At 42.9% G+C, this 23,162-nt stretch overlaps 1 protein-coding gene across 1 annotated transcript in view; it reads left to right on the top strand.

Annotated features, from left to right (window-relative positions):
• Positions 1 to 2,017: 2,017 nt before the first annotated feature.
• The window catches only part of LOC126224081 (epidermal growth factor-like protein 8), a 184,426-nt gene continuing 163,281 nt past the window's right edge, over positions 2,018 to 23,162 (top strand). Inside the window, exon 1 of the mRNA XM_049942203.1 lies at positions 2,018 to 2,055. Within this exon, the coding sequence (XP_049798160.1) occupies positions 2,018 to 2,055 (38 nt within the window). The remainder of the gene's footprint in view (positions 2,056 to 23,162) is intronic.

Below are 23,162 nucleotides of genomic sequence, written 5' to 3'. Positions count from 1 at the left end.
TACTTGGTCTCTGTTGAGAAACTGTTGAAACTACTCGATTTGATAATAAGTAAAATGGGAAAAAAGGGCATCTATGATTCCTTTTCATCTGACATCAACTTCATTTCAGGATTCACCTAAAACAAAACCTCTGTATGTTATTCCATTTCCAGATATAGCAAATATATTCGTCTAACGAAACACGTGCTTCCAAGTTCCAGAAGGAAGAGCTGATAAAGAGCATCCCATTCGGATACTTTTCAGGTTTTTTGTTTAATTTTCGGGTTAGGAGGTGCTTGCACAAATGTGGAAATAGTTTTTATGTTATTTGTGATAAAGCCAGTGGTCGCAGCATCTTTTGTATGCAGTTTCAGTAAATTAAAGATGATAAAAAGCTATTGAAGGACGAGTATGGATGAAAGCGGACTGTCAAATTTAGCTATCTTGCCTACAGAATACAGCGCATCTCCTAAACTTGATTTGATTTGCCTCGCTCAGAGCAAGGAAATGCAAGGTAAAATTATAACCAAAAAAAAAAAAAAAACAGTCTGTACAAGGGGATATTTTCTCAACTCTTAATTATAGCTCTTTTTCTTTTATCTCCAATGAATAATTTGCGCGCCAGTAATAATTTATGACTAAAATCTTTTCTTTATTATAAATCACGCTAAAACCAATGTATGTTATTAAAATTAGTTACTGGTTTCGGCTCTTCAGTCATCAGCAGATCCAAAAGTGAGAAAATATAAACAAGAATATTTTAATAGATTTATACAACAAGAAAACTGGACAGTAAATGTGTGAATAAAAGTAATAAATCACCGAAAAACAGCAGCGACACATAGGCACCCAAGGAGTGCAAATTCATAGATTAAGGAAGTAAAGTTTACTGTAATTGTAGCTAGTGGTACTAAAAAAATAAGTCACAGACAATTGAAGATATATGTAAATAAAAACGTAGAAAGCAGAAAAATAAAAGATATAGAATGAGATGCATTTTAAACATCTCTAAAGTATGGCATGAGCTGTATGTTTAGAGAAATATACTAAATTTAATATCCTTAAAACCTACAGATCAGATCGTTTCTCACGCGATAAAAAAACCTAATAGAGGATGTAAGATAAAAGTTAGAAGCATTTAAAACGCGCTTGCAGGCTGTACCTGTACAGTTGTATAAAAAAGACGTTACACGAAATGTGGTACATCACATCGCAGCTGCCACACAACTTTATGTATGATACAATAGAGTTTAGGACACTACACTGAAAGTAAATACGATTTAAAACAATCTCGAAAATAGAAGATATAAATTTAAGATGACTCGGATAAAAATGTAAAAAAGTAAAAATAGGGGATTATAAATCGACGACTTTCAATTTCAGAGATTGTGTTTTTACTTTCAATTTCTTTTAGAAACTTCATACAGTTCGTAATTAAATTACTAAAATGATACATTTAATGTCTTGTGTGTAACATCTTTCATCACAGTAATTCATTTAAAAAGTATTTTTGATTTAAATAGCATCTTTCTCATCAAACCTATGTTTAAAAATATAAAGTTTTCTAGACCTGCGTAAAAAAATACAGAAAGACAGGTAGTTAGTAAGTTGTACGATGGTTGCGGCTGTTGCAGTTCTGCCAGGGGCTCAGGATCACCCCTGCTCGGCTCTGCATCTTGGCCAAAGGTGTGCATCTTCATCGTGGTGTAGAATGGAGCACGGAGACTTTTGCTCCTTTCTTCCTCTGACATATACATTTCATCACCTGCATTTAAATTTGGGAATGTTATTCTCTCTCTCTGTCTGCTCTATGAAGTTCAAAATGGTTCAAATGGCTCTGAGCACTATGGGACTTAACATCTGAGGTCATCAGTCCCCTAGAACTTAGAACTACTTAAAACTAACCAACCTAAGGACATCACACACTTCCATGCCCGAGGCAGGATTCGAACCTGAAGCGCCTAGAACCGCTCGGCCACCTCTATGAAGTGCTATGTTACTGTCGACTCTTGTCAAGCAACTGTCTTTGGATTACCGAATGCCACTGTGTAAAATAGTCATCTCTGGGCCGCTGCCGTGAGTAAATTCCGACTCAAATTAGACGTCAACTGAATGGAACAAAATGAGACCGTCAAATGGTGCGGTATGTTCACAGTGGAAGGACCGTCACCGTAGGTCCTTCAGCCCAGCACAACATAGTGAAATTAAGATTATCCACATCTACATCTACGTGATTCACAATAAAGTGCCTGGCAGAGGGTTCAATGAATCACCTTCAAGCTGTCTCTCTACCCTTCCACTCTCGATCAGCTCGCGGGAAAAACGAGCCCTTAAATTTTTCTGTGCGACCACTAATTTCTGTTATTTTATCGCGATGATTATTTCTCCCTATGTAGGTGGGTGCCAACAGAATGTTTTCGCAATCGGAGGAGAAAACTGGTGATGGAAATTTTATGAGCAGATCCCGTCGCAACGAAAAACGCCTTTGTTTTAATGATTGCCACTCCAATTTAGGTATTATGTCTGTGGCACTATCTCCCCTATTTCGTGATAATACAAAACGGGCCGCCCTTCTTTCTACTTTTTCGATGTCATCCGTCAGTCCAACCTGATGCGGATCCCACACCGCACAGCAATACTCCAGAATAGGGCGGACAAGCGTGGTGTAAGCAGACCTGTTGCACATTCTAAGTGTCCTGCCAAACAATCGCAGTCTTTGGTTTCCTCTACCCACAACATTATCTATGTGATCGTTCCAATTTAGGTTATTTGTAATTGTAATCCCTAAGTATTAGTTGAATTTACAGCCTTCGGATTTGTATGACTTATCGAATAATCGAAATTTAGCGAATTTCTATTAGTACTCTTGTGAATAACTTCCACTTTCCTTTATTCAAGGTTAATTGCCACTTTTAGTACCATACAGACATCTTATCTAAATCATTTTGCAATTCGATTTGGTCATCTGATGACTTTACAAGACGGTAAATGACAGCATCGACTGCAAACAATCTAAGACGGCTACACAGATTGTCTCCTATGTCGTTAATATAGATCAGTAACAATAGAGGGCCTATAACACTTCCTTGGGGAACGCCGGATATTACTTCTGTTTTACTCGATGACTTTCCGTCTATTACTACGAATTCTGATCTTTCTGCGAGGAAATCACGAATCCAGTCGCACAATGGAGGTGATATTCCATGGGCACCCAGTTTAGTTAGAAGACGCTTGTGAGGAACGGTGTCGAAAGCCTTCTGGAAATCTAAAAATATAGAATCTATTTGACACCCCCTGTCGATAGCACTCATTACTTCATGAGTATAAAGAGCTAGCTGTGTTTCGCAAGAACAATGTTTTCTGAATCCGTGCTATGTGTCAATAAATCGTTTTCTTCGAGGTACTTCATAATGTTCGAATACAGCATATGTTCCAAAACCCTACTGCTAATCGACGTTAGCGATATGGGCCTGTAATTAAGCGGATTACTTCTACTTCTCCTTTTTGGGTATTGGTGTGACGTGAGCAATTTTTCAGTCTTTAGGTACGGATCTTTCTGTGTGCGAGCGATTGTATATATTTGCTAAATATGGAGCTATTGTATCATCATACTCTGAAAGGAACCTGAGTGGTATACAATCTGGACCTCAGGCCTTGCCTTTATTAAGTGACTTAAGCTGCCTTGCTACACCGAGGATATCTACTTCTATGTTTCTCATCTTGGCAGTTCTTCTTGATTGGAATTCAGTAATATTTACTTCGTCTTCTTTGGTGAAGGAACTTCGGAAAACCGTGTTTAATAACTCTGCTTTTGTGGCACTGTCATCAGTGACTTCACCATTGTTATCGCGCAGTGAAGGTATTGATTGCGTCTTAGCTCTTGTGTGTTTTATGTATGACCAGAATCGCTTTGGGTTTCCTGCCAGATTCGGAGACAGAGTTTCGTTGTGGAAATTATTAAAAGCATCTCGCACTGAAGTACGAGCTATATTTCGAACTTCTGCAAAGCTTTACCAATGAGATACTGTTCGTTTTAGAAAAAGTCGGAATATCGTATCAGCATAAAGGAACTAGCCAGCGGCAGTGTAGTTGATAGAAAAACTAATTCTGAATATTCTAGATACAGGTCGTATGTAAATTACGCATACTGGTGAAAAACTAAAATAATAGGACAAATATTGGAAGAAAATTTCAAAACACAATCATTTATGTACTCAAAAAATATACGAATGCAACACAACAAAAAATTAGGAGACAGTAAAGATGCTGTTCTTGTTTTATTCGTTGCGCCTTGATTTATTTCTAATTGCCAAATAAAAGCCAAAAATATATTGCCCTTCCTCAGTAGAGCTGATAGTTTCACTGTGAAGGTACACGGATCAGCCAGAACTTTATGACCACCTACCTAACAGGCGGTATGTCTGGCAAGGATAACAGCGGTGACACGTCCTCGCATGGAAGCAATGAGGCCTTTGTAGGTCGATGAAGAGAGTTGACATCACATCTTGACACGAAAGTCACCGAATTCCCGTAAAATCCAGGGAGCGGGCGATGAGTTCTGACGCCACCTTCAATCACATGACAAATGTGTTCTATCAGTTTCAGATATGAAATGATGGTGGGCCAGCACATCAACTGGAACTCCCCACTGCGTTCCTCGACCCAATGCATCACACTCCTGACCTTGCGTCGTGGCGCATTATCTTGCTGAAAAATGCCACTGCCGTCAGGAAACAATCATGATGTACGTAGTCTGCAACCAGTGTACCATACACCTTGACCGTCACTGTGCCTTTCACGAGCTCCACTGGACCCGTGGATGGTCACGTGCAAGTTCCCCAGAGCGTAATGAAGCCGCTGCCAGCTTGTCTCCGTCCCGCAGTACAGGTGTCAAGGAGCTGTTCCCCTGAAAGACGACGGATTCTCGCCTTCCCATCGTCATGATGAAGAAGGTATCGGAATCCATCAGACCATGCAACGCTCTGACACTGAACCAACGTTCATTGCCTATGGTCACACGCCCATTTCAGTCGTAGTTGCCGCTGTGATGCTTTAACTTTCTTACATGTGTGAGTCGTCAGCTACGGAGGTCCAAGTTAGGAGTGTTCGGTGGCTGTGTTCAGACACACTTGTACTCTACCCAGAATTTGAGTCTGTTGTTAGTTCCGCCACAGTTCGCCGCCTGTCCTGTTTTACCGGTCTGCCCAGCCTATGACGTCCGATATCTTTAATTGGGTGTGGCCGCCAAACACCATAATGTGTGGTCGTGGTTTAACCTTGGTTTCTCCACGTGTTGAAGACACTTACCATAGCATTCCCCGAACACCCGACAAGTCTTCATCTTCGAGGCTCCGGGCCATCACTGTCTGGCCTCGGTAATCGCGCGCCTTCCCCATTCTGCACGCGGACAATACACTCACTGAAACTACATGCACCGTGTATGTATCTGACTAGCTGTTATTCCTCGTCAGGTGACACTGCTATCGCTTGGATGGGTTTCTATCGACAGTAAGTCTGTGGCCATTATGTTCTGGCTGATCAGGGGTAAAATACAGGGAGCGAAAGGCTACTTACACTTTGTACAGAAACCAGATGGCAGTTATAAGAGTCGAGGGACATGAAAGGGAAGCAGTGGTTGGGAAGGGAGTGAGACAGGATTGTAGCTTCTCCCCGATGTTATTCTATCTGTATATCGAGCAAGCAGTACAGGAAACAAAAGAAAAATTCGGAGTAGGTATTAAAATCCATGGAGAAGAAATAAAAACTTTGAGGTTTCCCGATGACATTGTAACTCTCTCAGAGACAGCAAAGGACTTCGAAGAGCACTTGAACGGAATGGACAGTGTTGTGAAAGGAGGGTATAAGATGAACATCAACAAAAGCAAAACGAGGTAAATGGAATGTAGTCGAATTAAGTCGGGTGATGCTGAGGGAATTAGATTAGGAAATGACACACTTAAAGAACTAAAGGAGTTTTGCTATTTGGGGAGCAAAATAACTGATGATGGTCGAAGTAGAGAGGATATAAAATGTAGACGGGAAATGGCAAGGAAAGCGTTTCTGAAGAAGAGAAATTTGTTAACTTCGAGTATATATTTAAATGTCAGGAAGTCGTTTCTGAAAGTATTTGTATGGAGTGTAGCCTTGTATGGAAGTGAAAGGTGGACGATACATAGTTTAGACAAGAAGAGAATAGAAGCTTTCGAAATGTGGTGCTACAGAAAATGCTGAAGATTAGATGGGTAGATCACATAAGTAATGGGGAGGTACTGAATAGAATTGAGGAGAAGAGGAGTTTGTGGCACAACTTGACAAGAAGAAGGGACCGGTTGGTAGGACAGATTCTGAGGCATCAAGGGATCACAAATTTAGCATTGGATGGCAGCGTGGAGGGTAAAAATCGTAGAGGGAGACCAAGAGATGAATATACTAAGCAGATTCAGAAGGATGTTGGTTGCAGTAAGTACTGGGAGATGAAGAAGTTTTCACTGGATAGAGTAGCATGGAGAGCTGCATCAAACCAGTCTCAGGACTGAAGACCACAACAACAACAACAACAACATGCTGACACACAGTCCTGGCCAAAAAAAAGTGAAGCGTCTAGGAGATATGGTGGGATGTCAATTTAATTTCGCACACCGTCGCCGGGTATCTGAAAAATTGGAGCTGAAATTATCCGGGACAGGTATTACCGCCACTGTAGTGTGCTACGACTGTTTGTATTTAATGGTTTTACCAGGCTTGGTAAGGCGGCGTGAAAATCATCAGATTGTGAACGATGACTGTGAAGGACATGGAGATGCCGGGCACTCGTGTGAGACACAATTAGCAGCACTCGACAGAGTTTGATACTGGCCTGATGTTGGGTCTCTATTCAGCTGGTTGGTCGAATAGTGCCGTATCCAGATCTGTGGGGCGCTCTGACGTGACAGTGGCCCGATGTTGGACTGCATGGGAACGTGAGGGCGGACGTACTCGTTGTCGAAGCCCCCACTGCTCGTGTCTGACCACCAGAAGGGAGGATCGCTGCATGGCGTACCGACCGCGTGGTAATGCATTCACATCTGCGCCTGCTATTCGGGAACAAGTACTAGACTCCTTGCAAGAGTCATTACCATCCTGGACCGTTGTTCAGAGACTAGCCGTAGTCTGACTGTGGGATTACCATCCCATGCACAGGCTACAGTTGCCATCACAACACAAACGGTTGCGTTTGATGTGGTGCCGCGACCGGCTTGCGCGGACGGCTGATGAAAGGCGCTGCCTCGCGTTTAGTGTAGAATCGCCTTTCTGTCTAACCTCGGATTACCTCGTCCATGAATGTGGTGGCAACCTGGAAATAAGTCCCGTTCGTCTAATGTTCTGGAGAGGTTCAAATGGCTCTGTGCACTATGGGACTTAACATCTGAGGTCATCAGTCCCCTAGAACTTAGAACTACTTAAACCTAACTAACCTAAGGACATCACACACATCCATGCCCGAGGCAGGATTCGAACCTGCGACCGTAGCAGTCGCGCGGTTCCGGATTGAAGCGCCTAGAACCGCTCGGCAACCGCGGCCGGCTTTTGGAGAGGCGCAGCAGTATTACGCCCGGTGTCACGGCGTGGAGAGCTATCGGCTATGACTTCAGGTCACAGTTCCTGGCGACCGAGGAATCTCTGACGGCACAGTAGTACGTCACGGAAATCCTGCGTCCTCGTGTGTTACCTCACGTGCAACAGTATTGTGGCGCCATTTTCAGTAGTACAATGCTCGTCCACAAGTGGCACGTTGTCTCCATGAACGAACTGTGTGATGATGTCGGCTAAGGTATTCCTGTGGCCAGAAAGATCCCAAGAACAGTTGCTGATAGAATATGCGTGGCACCAGCTCGGACGTTATCCGTCGAGGACCAGCTCCAACAGGTGGGGACTAGCTTGCCTCAGGAGGGGTGCAACGGCTTTATGACACCCTTCCCATCCGAATCAGTGCAGTCGCGCGGAGTGGTTGCGCGGTTAGAGGCGCCATGCCACTGACTGCCCGTCCCCTCACGCCGGAGGTTAGAGTCCTCCCTCAGTCATGGGTGTGTTGTTGTTCTTAGCGTAGGTTAGTTTAAATAGTGTGTAAATCTAGGTACCCTTAAGAACACACACACATTTGAACATTTTGAATCAGTGTGTAACGTCCCCTTAGAAAAATTTATGAATGACTGTGCTGATAAACCTCTTACATTATTTGATTTTCAAACAGCTGAGCAGAACTGAACGTACTCAGACATTTCTCTCTTTACTTATTCTGATCAACACTAAACTGACATACAACATTTTCAGCGCAACGCAATCTGACTTTCAATAATCCCTACAAAAGAATGGCCCTGACTGACAATAACCTATACGTTTCATGAATCACTTACCTCACAAAAATCTTCGTTACTCACAATGTATTTACCTTAATAATGTTCCAAAGTCATCATATATATATCAGTTCATGATATCCAGTATTTTAAATTTACTCTTTCTGATGGACACACGTCCAGATCGTCCGCTCTCAGAATTCTGCCATTTGTCTCCCCAAATCCACCACTGCTGGCGGCTCAGCTCCAACTGCGCAACGCTACGCGCTGTTAACAGCCAACTGCCCAACACTACAACAATGCAACCCAGCCACAGACTGCACACAGCACAGTCAGTGATTTTCATATAGAGCGCTACATGGCGTTACCAACATAAAAGCCGGCCGGAGTGGCCATGCGGTTCTAGGCGCTACAGTCTGGAGCTGGGCGACCGCATCGGTCGCAGGTTCTAATCCTGCCTTGGGTATGGATGTGTGTGATGTCCTTAGGTTAGTTAGGTTTAATTAGTTCTCAAGGCCGGCCGAAGTGGCCGTGCGGTTAAAGGCGCTGCAGTCTGGAACCGCAAGACCGCTACGGTCGCAGGTTCGAATCCTGCCTCGGGCATGGATGTTTGTGATGTCCTTAGGTTAGTTAGGTTTAACTAGTTCTAAGTTCTAGGGGACTAATGACCTCAGCAGTTGAGTCCCATAGTGCTCAGAGCCATTTGAACCATTTTAGTTCTCAAGTTCTAGGCGACTGATGACCTCATAAGTTAAGTCGCATAGTGCTCAGAGCCATTTGAACTATTTGAACCAATATAAAAACCTAAACAGCCTAATTACAAGTGCAGGCAACCATGCCATAGGGGTTTCAGCATCGTACTGGTAATTGGTTCATACTGGTAAGCTCTTTTTAAACTAACTTGATTTTGTGATCACTGAAATAAAATCAGGAATTCTCTCAACCGGTGAAACTTCACTTCGTATGCTGCTCCCCTTCTGGGTGCTTCACTTTTCTTTTGCCAGGCAGTTTTTTGTTTTGTTCAGATATTGCGAAACTCGGATAGTATTTTGTTTTCAGATATTCGGTCTCTCCTGTAGGAAAACACTCGAAGCAACCTATCAAGTCCTCGGTACCTTAGCAATTTGTCACGTAAACAAAGCGAGCATTGAAATAAAGACTAGGAAGAAACAAAATCCATTGGTAAAGCACGAGGGAGCGAGGCAGAAATCGGTTAACTTCCGGTGCTCACATACGGCGTTAACGTCATAACTTTCTTCCCGAGAATCTTTGACCTCCTGTTCGCTTCGCTCTGTTCTGCTGATCGTCTGTATGAATTCCGCCATTTGAAATACATCATGGAATAACGTTCTGATGCTCCCTTTAGTGGGGCCTGCTGTAAATCTACCTCAAACGTACGAGGTGCGTTCAGCTCCTTTCCCTAGATCCGCGCGCATACGTCTATGCTATTGATCGAGGGCTGGTGGTGTTTCGAATCGGAAAACATCAACTATAACACTAATTTAGACTGCCCAATTACCTACTTCTAATATAGTCCGTCCAGTTACCTAATTCTGATGCTTCTTGGTTCTCAAAATTTGTTCAATTCCTTGATCATGTGATTTCGTCTACCAATTGGTAACAGTTTGCTCTTGATGTTGACTGCCATTTGTTGTATGGTTCGGAATCCTGTGTGTTGCACCTGAGGATACATCGTGTGAACACCATTTACCTTTCGCTATATTTTGGTAAATACGTACATCATTCGTAAACTAACTACCTCTTGCGAATCATATTTTTTTTTCCTTTCCCTTAGCGATGAACGACGGACAATGTGATCGATGTTGTGTGTGTTTCTGTGTGTGTGAGAGAGAGAGAGAGAGATTTACTATCCCTATCGTCACCGGGCCTGTAATATTCATTGTTCGGAGGCACAGAGCAAAAAATGTGAAGGTACCATTTTCTTCCGCTGAAAAATCGTATCGAGATTTTTGTTCCTTAGTGCTGATAATCATGTCGTTGGTGATACGAATTGAGCTTCACTCAATTCTTGTACCGCATAACTATTGTATTAATTTTGACTAGCTCTTTTGAAAGCCTTCAGTTTTCATAGATAGACTGCTGTTAATTTAGGTGTGACTTTCGATCCCCTTTGATGCACATTGCGAACACGCCACTGCCTAGTATAATACGTGTATCAGAAAGTGCAATAAATTGTTATGTGTATCGCTCAGTTAAAACCGCTCTCTCCGAGTCACTTCAGTCCCCACGTCATCACCTTCGCTCCACTACACCCGAGTTCATGTAAAGCGGAAGACAGGGCTATTCGTTGCAAAGCAAAGTACGTAGAACAGCACAAGTATTACAGGGTTACGCTGTGTGTCCTTGAATATACGAAGAACTAAACGAAAAAATCAGTATACATATTTGTTGATACCGGAATGACAAAAAATATACCTTTAAAAGACCTTAATATATGCGTTGAAAACTATAAGAGGCAATCAAAAGTTTTCGTTTGAGGGCGTTGTTGCTGCGTATACCGCGAATCCGATGCGGGTATATAAGCACCGACCCATAGGCAATGGATTATTGGGGCATTCGTGTGTGCTGCAAATGTGAAAACGTGAACCATAACGACGTTATTGCCAAATGCGTACAAACAGGATCAGCGAGGTGTTATTCTTTTCGAAGTTGCGGGTGGACAAACACCAGTAGACATCCATCGGAGGCCGAACGGTTCTAGGCGCTACAGTCTGGAACCGCGCGACCGCTACGGTCGCAGGTTCGAATCCTGCCTCGGGCATGGATGTGTGTGATGTCCTCAGGTTATTTAGGTTTAAGTAGTTCTAAGTTCTAGGGGACTGATGACCTCAGAAGTTGAGTCCCATAGTGCTCAGAGCCATTTGAACCATCCATCGGAGAGTGAGGAATGCGGCTGGGGACGCATCTCTGTCAAAAACCACCGTTCTGGAATGGTGCTCCAATTTTCGTTCCTCATACTGCAAATGTCATAACGCAGAAGATACGCCAGTTCAAGTGGCAGACACTCGAGTACCCGCCTATGGACCTGATCTCCCCTCATGCGTTACTGACTTCTTCACGCAACAGAACATGGTGTTTTCACCACACGGGTATCTTCAATCTGATGAGTTGCTGGAATGATTGGCTCAATGATCACGGCATTTTTGCCTGACTGGTTACCGATTGTGGACTGTATGGCCTTCGAACAGAAGATTTTCGTTCGCCCTTTATAATTTCATCAGACCTCTGCTTTAAAATTACATCAGACCTCTAACTTGCGTGTTGTAAGCAGGATAAATAGGAGCTGCCTGAAGGCCAACTAACAAAAGTCATCTGTGGTTCTTGTCTACGAGATACGAAGGGGGTTTGTTTAGGAACTGTTCCTGCAGAATTATGCCCTATCTCCGCGAAGAGTGAGTGATATCTTACGTTCATCTATTGAAAGCAGTCGACTGTGTTTACACCGTTCTTGTGATGAGAGGAGAAGGTGAGGTAATACTCGGGGTTGGTACACAGCTCACTTTTCTCAAATAGCACCAGGAGCGGCCATCGACCTTAATGTTACCCGTCGACACACGGACCACTCTCAGCATCTACATCTACTGCTGAGATATTTACCGACTTGTCTGACAGTCTGATGCTACCTAAATTGAAAAAGCTCAAAGAACAAAAAAGTACTCATAGGTGAAAATTTTTCTTCTCATATTACAGATGTGTCTGTTTACCTCCGAATAGTATACCTTTGGATGTGGCATTGTTTCGTCCACTGAAAGTTGCTTGGAGGAAAATTTTAGGACGCTACAGAGACAGTGAAGCTGGAATGAAAAGTGCAGTTTTACCAAAAGCAACACTTTCCACACCTTATGAAAGAATTAATAGATGAAATATCTGTCAATGCAGCAGGAAATTTGAAATCAGGATTTCGTAAGTGTGGCATTCTTCCATGTGATGTCAGTGAGCTGCTACATCATCTTCCTGGCAGAAATGGGAAGAATGATGTAGAAAATAGTTTCAGAGAGTTTTTGACGGAGAAAAGGAGCAGTATTACATGTGGAAATACACTAAACAAGAGAAGAAAGATTAGTGTACTGGCTGGGAAATGTGTTGCCCATAAAAGTGAGCACACAGAAACTGATGAAGCAGTAAGCTACAATTCTGATGGTCTTGGGAAAGGGAGTGAACTGAGGAAAGGAACATTTAACATTGAAATGACAGACTAGCCAATAATTTCAGAAGATAATAGTCAGCAATCGGTTGGATAATCAACTGAGTTGGTTGTATATGAGGGTGGGATTTCTGAAAGTCTATTACCCCTGAAGAAGAAATGTGGGGAATTTGTGATTTTCACTTATGAAAATGAACTTTTCCCATGAAAAATAATGAAATGCAACAGTGAAGAAGTGGTGATTTCTTCCATGCAAAGATCGAAGCATGGAAGTGAGTCATTCTCTCACAGCACTAGAAACTGCGGAGAGCTTTGGAAATTAATCCAGAATAATAACATTGGGTAATTTTCTGTGGAGAGCGTAGAATTCAAATAATCCTAAGTTATGTAGTGCTTGTTGAAGCCACTGCACTTTCCCCATTGCGTTCGGGAATGCCAAATCTGCGGTTTAGTAGATTCACAGGCAGCCGTTTCTAGAAACACATGGGAATTCTGTGATGAATACATGTTTACTGCAGGTTCCTGTCAAGTGTCCTCCCTACCCCCACCCCCCTCCGTTTCCCCGTTTTTTGGGGACGCCTCTGGCTTTAACATGGTTCACCACTTTACACGTGTCTCGTAGTTTCATCACGATCCAATTCGAGCGGAATTGTCCCGCGTCAGCCAGGACACCTCGGCGAACTATGCCTCTCAGAAATGAGTCTGGTGCAAAGTGTGTCAGGAGCCGGACGCAAACAACCTGTCAAGCGATGGAATTGACGCCCGGAAGAGCGGGGAATGCGGCCACCCTCGGGAGTGTCGCATTCGCTATGTGGCCTCCATCCCTGGCCACTGGTGTGCGCACCTCGCCGACCGCCGTCCTTTGTTTCGGCTGCAACAGCGGCCGCAACTGAAATAAACCACATTTAATTTGGAGAGCAACTAATGGCACTCGTAAAGGCGGCCACCGTCGCGAACGTAAAAACGCCTCGTTTGTTACGGTCGGCGCGACGTGGCATAAAAATACCCGTGCGCCCTGCGTAGCCGGCCCCGCGGTGCACTCGCCCGTTATAAAAATGCACCGGCCTACTCTCGCAGCGCCCGCGAAATTCTTCGTCTGCTCACGCAAAATACTAATGTCTAAGACATACAGTTCTTGTCGTCGTCTCGTCAAGATAATTACTGACGCCGCATTCAGTACTCGACTGCGACAGCGACGCCCACTGGAGGTCGTCATTCACAGATACAGTGGTAATTTTAGGTGGCTGGAGTGTCGCAACATTCGGTTATGGGTTCGTACTGTACTACTCTGTCTACAGAAAGCTGCATACCGAAGCAGGCAGTAGGGGAAATCGCCCTGCACGCTGATAATACTGCGCTGTTTTAACGCTGCTGTAATATAAACAAGGGGACTATACCAACTTCCCTTCACAGATTTGATTCAGGTTGACATGGCGTGTAATACACGACTAGGGATTCAATGTACATAAACATGCCTATCGTACTGTCATTTTCCCACCGTGAAAGGCAGTAGGCCCTGCAAAACAAAAGCTCTTAATTCACTTCTATAATATATCACTCCTCTTAGAGACACTCTTTTTATAGTTATCTTGTTGAAAATCGCTCTATGAATCTACTGGGGTAGGTGGTACGCTGCACACATGGTTGGTAGACCCAAATGGTTTGGTAAAATCACGTTATACAGGGGCCATCGAATACTTACGGTTGCCTGGCGCCGCCGAGAAGCGTCAGTGAACATCTTTTTTCTAACGAACGTTGTTTCCCTTGATGTGATCTATCACCCTAGACCTTTGTCACAAAGACTTTGAAATATTATTAATACACGATATATCTCATAAAATGTACCCAGACGCCTCTAACCACTAGAGTGCTTTGAGAGGTGGACTTGCCATTAGCCGGCCGAAGTGGCCGCGCGGTTCTGGCGCTGCAGTCTGGAACCGCGAGACCGCTACGGTCGCAGGTTCGAATCCTGCCTCGGGCATGGATGTGTGTGATGTCCTTAGGTTAGTTAGGTTTAACTAGTTCTAAGTTCTAGGGGACTAATGACCTCAGCAGTTGAGTCCCATAGTGCTCAGAGCCACTTGCCATTATAAATGGAGGCGGGGAGTATTGTGTTGCCAATAGACAAGCTGTAACAACAGACTGGATTGCGGGCAAGAGGGACAGAGATTTCGAACGTGGGCTAGTCACTAGATACCGAAGTCGACTGATGGTCATTTAATTCTGAAGCGGGAACGCGAAGGAATAACCGCAGCTAAACCAAGACTAGGAAGACCTCATATACTAATTGACAGAGACCATCGAGCATTGTGGAGGATGGTTGTGAAAACTCACATGAAATCAGAGAAAGAAATAATGAATTCTGAAGTACCAACAGGCCAGCTCGCACAATAACTGTGCGTAGCAAGGCCGCTCTGGGTAGCCGCGCGGTCTAGGGCGTCTTGTCACGGTCCGCGCGTCTCCCCCCGTCGGAGGTTCGAGTCTTCCCTCGGGCATGGGTATGTGTGTTGTCCTTAGCGTAAGTTAGTTTAAGTTAGATTAAGTAGTGCGTAAACTTAGGGACCGATGACCTCAGCAGTTTGGTCCCATAAACCTTACGACAAATTTCCAATTTGTGCGTAGTAAGTTAAAAAGGACGGGTAACACTGTCGAGCAGCTCTTCCAAGCCATAAAGTTTTGTTGTCGGTGCTGTACTACGCATGAGGTGATGTAAAGAGGGACGCACCAGATAATGAATGACTGGAAACGAGTGATTTTGGGGGGGATGAATCACGCTATACTCTGTGGTAGGGTTTGGGTTTGGTGAATGCCTGAAGAATGTTGCCTGCCATAGCGTGTAGTGGCGGCAGCGAAGTACGGAAATGTCGATGTTTCGGTGTGGGGGTGGTTTCGTGATTGGTGTGCGGTCCCCTTATAGCGCTTTAGAAAACGCTGAATGCAGAATGAGATGAACATATATTGAAGCATTATATACTGTAGACATTAGAATAACAGTTCGGAAACGATGATTGATTCTTCCTGACAGATTAAAACTCGGGACCTATGCCTTTCGCGGACAAGTGCTCTACCATCTGAGCTACCCAAGCACGACTCATGCCCTGTCCTCACAGCTTTAATTCCGCCAGTACCTCGTCTCCTACCTTCCATAATTCACAGAAACTCTCCTGCGAAACTTGCAGAACTAGCACTCCTGGAAGAAAGGATATTGTGGAGACACGACTTTGCAACCGCCTGGGGGATGTTTCCAGAATGAGATTTCCACGCTGCAGACTCGGTCCGGCACACAGATGTAATCTGCCAGGAAGTTTCATATCAGCGCAGAGTGAAAATGTCGTAATCTCATTCTGATGATTGATTGTTTGTATTAGCATGATTAGTGCACCCTGTCAACTATGTCAAAGCAGCATCTGAAATGGACTCGCTTGCCCAGAGTCCCGAACTGAGCCAAATGGAACACCTTTGGGATGTCTTACAACGTCGACGTCGCTCCAGACCTGCGTCCAGTATTAATATCCTCCCTTGTTTCGGCTGTTGCGGACATAAAGACACATTACTGAAAGTGACACCAGCAGAGTTCAAGCCGTTATAAAGGCGAATGGTGGGCGCGGCCCATATTAATATCCGCTAACTGCTGTCCACATAGTTTTGATCAGATATTTTTTACCTAAATATTTACAAGAACTATATTTAATACTGAAATTCCCAGCATCTAAATCATTTTGTTCGTATCCGCCCACTATCATACACCCAGTTTTTTGTGTTTATTTTTAAACCTCGTTTGTCGTATGTTCCAAATATTTTCCTTAGTGATAGCTGGAATCATCACTGGCTGTGCCGTTTATCATCTGGTCCTCGGGAAGTAGGAAGAAGTGCAGTTTTATCGTCTCCCACCAGTGCTACATTTACTTCCACATGTCTTTAATCATTCTTCCGTATAAATTTTAAACATCAGAGGAGCCAGTGAGTGACATTGCTTACCATCACTTAGGACGTGTCTCCACAATATAAGACTGGAACTGCATTAAAACGTCAGTATTCCACATACTCAGATCCAGCTTGTTTACACGCCTTGTTTGGGTCAACGAATGTTAGATCAACTGCTCGTCTTCTTTCATCACTTATTGTGTTAGTTAAATATAAAAATATTATCTGTAGCTGACTGACCAGCTCTGAACCCGTTTTGGTCTTACATTTCTTTAAAATCTCTCAATTCTGTTCCTTGACACTGCCACTGGACACAATACAATTATGCCTCTCAATTTATAAATCCTTTTCCTTACTTTTCTAAACAAAGATGATATAACTGCCTTCTTCCAATCAAGAAGCAGATTGTCTTGATTTAAGCATTCAGTACAAATATATCCAAGGACTTCTATTAAGATACGTGACGCTGCTTTTAGCCGTTCATTGCTAATATCTCCCGGACAAGGAGATTTGCTTATTTTCAGTATGTTAACACATTACCTTACTTTTATTTAGTGTCATCATTTCTACTTTGCCCACTTGGGTTTCAATTTGCTCCCTCACACCCCTTATTCACTAGATCTTGGCCGTGTCGATTATTCCCTTTTCCCCTCTTTTGAAGAAACGTTCAAAGTATGAGGATTGCTGGTATCAGACACAAAGCAACACTGAACTTAATCACATCCCTTAGGCTGCCTTTGTCGGAAATTCGTAACCATAAGAGGTGATTTCTCTGAAGAACGATAAGCTGTATTTTTCCATTCACGTACCTTATCTTCTGAAAATAAATCATTCACCATATTAGTCGACCACAAATTGAATCCAATGAGTTGCAACAATGGAACCTACTCTGTAACTCCCCGCATAACCCACGCAGTGCGACGACAGATGATTATAGGAACATGACGAATATTTGTCCACTAAGCATCGATAGCTGCCATGCGTGCAACAGTTTTTCATTGCAGTTTATATATCAACCAAAAATTGGACGAAAATTAGTATACTTACATTCGACGGTACATGGAGCACGTCTTTCATTCTGTAAGTGGCAGATTTAAGATCTTCGTAAACCTATAACTGAAACCAGATTCATCGGAGTACAAACGTTGTCTGGCGCCCTCTTGTTTATATCGAGTCTGTGTTTTAACGGAACTTGGTCTCGAAACAAGAGGCTGAGCTAATCCACGTGCAGTATCTGTGGTGATGTACTGCAAGACTGCTAAACACAGTAATTGTTCCGCGCTCTCCGACAAGGCACCCCTGCGGGCAGAGTAGTTATAACGGCATACAAGCTAACGATTGTAGGGTACCAGCTACAGCACAGCTAAGGAAAAGAAAAAAAAAACGTATGAGACATCATCTCCAAGTGATTACATCAAGCAGGCGTACCCGACATCTGCGATATGAAGAGACCTAATCCGTACGTCCTCAGTTCATTCAGCTCGGTACAGTACTCCAGCCTAAATATGGATATGTTATTTAGCGGTGATGAGCGTGTAGGAGGTGCTGGCAGTAACATTCTTATTCCCTTTGTCTCGTTTCATCAGAGGTTAGCGCACCGTCTGAGGTGGAAGAGAACAGAAGGGGTTGTTACTTCTCGTCGACACTGAGGTCATTCAAGACACAACCTAGTTCGGCTCGCTACAAAAGAACGAAGGATCTGCCTGTCCTAGCTGAAGAACCCACCGCAGCATTCGTCGGAATGATTAATGGGGCAACGCAAAACATAAATCAGGTAGGCGACCTTGCTCCTCTGCCATAAGAGACCCGGACCTAAACCAATACGTGTCTCACCACATTGCATTGTCTGACTGATCCTCCGTACAAAACTGGGATTCTACTGTGTCATCTTTCCTCAGCTAATAGTGCCAGTTACCTGTGGCAATGTCCGTCTTCGCTGTCATGTACTTGTGATTATATACTGTTGCTACAATTGCAGGTAACATTTTACAAATACGGATAACACTTTGAACAGAGATGTTTGGATAGAAAAGTAGCGTATATTTGCTGTAAATAAAATTAAATTCCACGAATATGTGATGTATTACGAAACAGAAGTAAAAGTAAATTATTCACAATTTTGTCGACTTGAACATTAATTTTTGTGTGATTTCCTTAGGTTAGTTAGATTTAAGTAGTTCTAAGTTCTAGGGGACTGATGACCATAGATGTTAAGTCCCATAGTGCTCAGAGCCATTTGAACCATTTTTTGAACATTAATTTAGCTCTCTAATTTTGGACAACATCTGTTATTCAGGTGGTGTTATGCAATTAAGGTACAAATTTCCATAAAATGTGGTGAACAGAAACAGTTTTAAAATTTAAAAGAAAAACTTGATAATTTTAGAAATAACTGTTTAAATGATAACTATGGTATAGTGGATCTTGCGGCCAACTTTAAACTTACAATTACTCGTAGTTTAGGGACGTAGCTAATGATTTAAAAACTAAAAACACTTTGAGTTGCGGACAGAGATGGACGAATAAGGACATGTGAGAACCTGTTTTGGCTCCAGGCGAATAAGAAACAAAACTTACCTGGTTCAAAAAATGTTTTATTCACTACAAAACTAAGAATATTGAATGAACTGTGATTTTTTGGTTCTGTTTTCCATATTAACAATGTTATATCCCTAATTACGTTATTTTAATATTAAATTGATGGACTTGGATTGATTGTTATACTTTAAGTCACTAATATCATTTCTAAAATGATCATGTCTTGAATCTACTAGTGGTAGGCCCCGCAGAAGTAACGAAGTTTCCGAACGACATCTCCTTGACTGATCTGTTAAAATAACCCGGTTGAATATAGATAAAAACTACATAACCTTTGTCTTTTAAATAAATTTCACATACATACAATACTTTTTCCGTATACCTTAATGACTGCATAATCTCCGGAGTGAGAAAAAAACAATGTGGTGCTTCATTTATTTCAAACTCTTGGTATTCTTCTGAAGAAATAATGACGTTTACTGTTTCTATTCATCGCACAAATTTCGTAAACATAACCTTTCCTTTTTCAGTTATCGGGAACACAAGTCAGATTAAAGTACTCTTCAAAACTGAGTTTTATGGGTAAGGGAACGAAACTGAAAATTTGCTTTTCGCGTACATGAATTAAAACTACACTATTTAGATTGGTACTTGAAGTTGGAAGTAAGCATATTCAGCACAATTTCCGATGTCTCTCATAAACAAAAACATCATCTGACAGAGTCACCTACTTCGAAATTCTTAATTTTCCTCTTGGACTGGTTCACTACCAACCTAGACAAACAAATCTTTGTAGTACCAGTTTGCCATTCGCACGATAGCATAGAAAGTTTTGGAAGTTTCGTTTCTGTTCATCTCATTGTTTCTATTCACCCCATTTTACAGTGTCTATTGTTTCTCCTGTTAATTAAAGGAATTCACTTCCTTGCAAGAACATAAACTGATGTTTCTTCTTAGCCAAACATATTTCACCACTGTTGTGGAATCGTCGATGGGCGTGTGTGTTCATTTGAAAGATTAAAACTGCGAGTCAGACTAGGACTCGAAGCCGCAAACTTGACTTTAGCGATCAGTTATTTTTACCGACTGAGCTTTTTTTTTTTTTTTTGTTATTTCTCTTTCGTTTTTAGATGATGAAATTCCCTTGTTATACGGATTTTCTTGACTTTTAATATTTTGAAAAACTAATCTCTTCCTGTGGTACGGAAACATCTAGAAAAAAATAGATTTCCTGGAAGTCATCTACTGTGGTACCGAAAGAAATGTTGATATGGAGTTCTCGACTGATGATAAGAATAACACAATAAGTAAGAAATACGAGTGTAATAGGCTTCAACACAACAACCTTTCTGGTATAACTTATCTTTTGCTAAAGTAAAAAATTAAACTAACTTCTTGCAAACCTTTGTTAATTGGGCTACCACCATATTTCGATTAGTGTTGCGACTGCCTTTCACGATGGCGTCCTATGGGTGTCCATTCCCATGCCTCATTCCCATAGCCTGTTTTTCAGGCTATAGTGCTGTATCTACGTATCGTTTGACCTTCCGATTATGAAAACTGCCGTAACGCCAGGAGACTTTGTAGCAATTTCATTTGAGAACGAAATAGCGTTTATGTTTATTCTTTCCTTTTTTCGCCTCAGTGGTCTAAAAAAAATACTCTTGTTGCCAGTTACCACTACCTTTTAGTGTAATTTTTTGTTAGCTGTTCTGTGCTCTGTACAGCCTTACACAAACGTTTTTCCTCATTTGATCAGTCACCTGTTGGCTACATGATTTGTACACTGAACTCCTGTAAACAAAATTAATAATACCATCTAGCATGTCTCAGAATAAGTCTTCTACAGTAACAGTGACATTCTACATGAACATTGCCTGACAAAAACTGTGAAGCACCCAGAAGATACGCTCACATGGCAAAGTAACTTCGTATTCGTACACATAATCGGCGGGTATATAAATGATTTGAATTGCAATTCACTATGACAGGTAGGGCGGCCATCAGATTCAGCGTCAGACTGAGCACTTTGAAGGACACGGAGATGCGACATATTCGTGTGAGGCAACGTTACCAGCACCTGATTCACTGTAGACCTCTGTTTGGCCACCCGCTCGAATCGTGCAGTATTCCGATCTGTGAGACATTCGGATGTGACAATGGCCCGACATTGGACTGCATAGGAAGATGAGGTCAGGCGTACACTCCGTCGAGGTTCCAGTCGATCACGTCTGACCACCACAAAAGAAAATCGCGGGCAGCCCCTAAGGCGCTAGAGCGGCTGCGAGGCATCATTCAGCTGAATGGGTGTCGAATATTCTGACAGGTACATTTCTAAAGTGCTCAACAAAGGTGTATGCCTGCACCGAGGGTGCTGCCGAACGCCGGCCGCGGTGGCCGAGCGGTTCTAGGCGCTTAAGTCCGGAGCCGCGCGACCGCTACGGTCGCAGGTTCGAATCCTGCCTCGCGCATGGATGTGTGTGATGTCCTTAGGTTACTTAGGTTTAAGTAGTTCTAAGTTCTAGGGGACTGATGGCCTCAGAAGTTAAGTCCCATAGTGCTCAGAGCCATTTTTTGCTGCCGAACAATGTGGTCTTAGGACGACTTCTTACCGTCTTATTCACGCATATATCAATGTCCCAGCCCTCCGTGATCACGCTGTAGGAAGACGCGTAACAGGAGGGATAAAAAAGCATAAAGAGCCTCTGCTGTTTCGGATCACGTTCAGATTTCGTCGAATGGTTTTCAACAGTCCCCAGCGTTACATTCCAAAGAGATAAGGTTCAGAGGGTTGCTGGCCTACGATGTCCTTAGAAAGGGTTGAATCATCCGCCTGAGGGAGGTCAGCAGTCTCAAAGGTTGTCAAGAACATCGTCCTGTTGCTCATCACAGTGCGAAATGAGTGGGAATCAACGCCCCAAGGAAAGGGGTGGGTTCACTGACGCCCTTTATGCCACCACCTTAAACCCTTTTGTGTTGATTCTCAGCGGCGGAGTGATTCTCAGCGGCGGTGTACCTAAAACGTTGTTGCTCGACCACCCATAGTAAAACCGCGTGATTTCAACGCTGGCCGTCGCTGTTATGACCTCCATCGCAGGGGCATCAAAAGAAGGTGTAAAATGTGGGTAAGAGGGAGTATGACGACATTCTCATAGTGTGACATGCCCACGGGGTTGCTGGGCAGAATTGTGTTGAATTTTTTTTGCCGAAGTGACATCATTAACCCACATTGCAGCTCACTTGAACTTCTGAGCTCTCGCCCTTTTTTTTCGAATGTGTCGACACCTTGCAGTTTGAAGCGCCGCCGAGCCCTTGGGTGACGTCGAAAGGCGCCACGGTTTTGCACCATTACAGAGGAAGGCTGTAGCCACCTTGGAACCAAATTTTAAATTGATGCATCGCAATGGGAAACAATTATTGGGTTTTCGGAAAAGTGATACGTAAATGAGAATTTTTAAAAAGTGTCATGAATGGCGATAAAATGTAATATTTCCTTTACGATCCTCGCATCGAATGTTAATTTGCTGAACGGGATACAAAGACCTCTCTATCGATTTAAAGATTTTACATAGACAAAGCAAGGAGAAAGTGAATTTACTGCATTGAGTGTGAACTGTGAGGACCGGCCGTGATTCGTGCCTGAATACCTCAGTCGGTAGAACACTTGCTCGCGAAAGCTAAAGGTCCCGAGTTAGAGTCTCGGACCGCCACACAGTTTTAATCTGTCAGGAAGTTTCATATCGGCGCGCACTATGCTGCAAAGTGAAAATTTCATTCTGGAAATTTACAAAATGTCTACCGATTGTAGAAATGAAGTTCACTGCTAACATGAAACAGAGTGTCAAGACTGTGACGAAGAAATCTGATGTAAATTTCTTCCCGTACTACGAAGAACTAGCGGGATGAAACGTCTGAAAAATGGGAAGGAAAAATGTCAGCTTTCCTGTATGACAAAGCTTCCATATCAGTCATTAAGAAGGACAGAACCAAGGATTGGGTTGCCACATTAGAACATTCGCTCTTTTTCGGCACTTCGGCACTGTTGGTGTCTACTTGTTACCAAGGTTAAAAATCAAAACAAATGGAGAAAATTGTACAAAATCGGATAAAGTGATGGAAAATGTTATTGACAGATTAAGCCATTTGCTCATGTAGGGTTTCTTCAGTGTTCTGAACAATGATACGAGCTCTATCACAAACGTTTGAATTCAGGACCATCGTAC

Source organism: Schistocerca nitens, chromosome 1, assembly GCF_023898315.1.
Source record: "Schistocerca nitens isolate TAMUIC-IGC-003100 chromosome 1, iqSchNite1.1, whole genome shotgun sequence".
NCBI classification, from domain to species: Eukaryota; Metazoa; Arthropoda; class Insecta; order Orthoptera; family Acrididae; genus Schistocerca; species Schistocerca nitens.
Note: the sequence above shows the minus strand (reverse complement) of the source record. Positions and strands in the feature narration are given on the sequence as shown.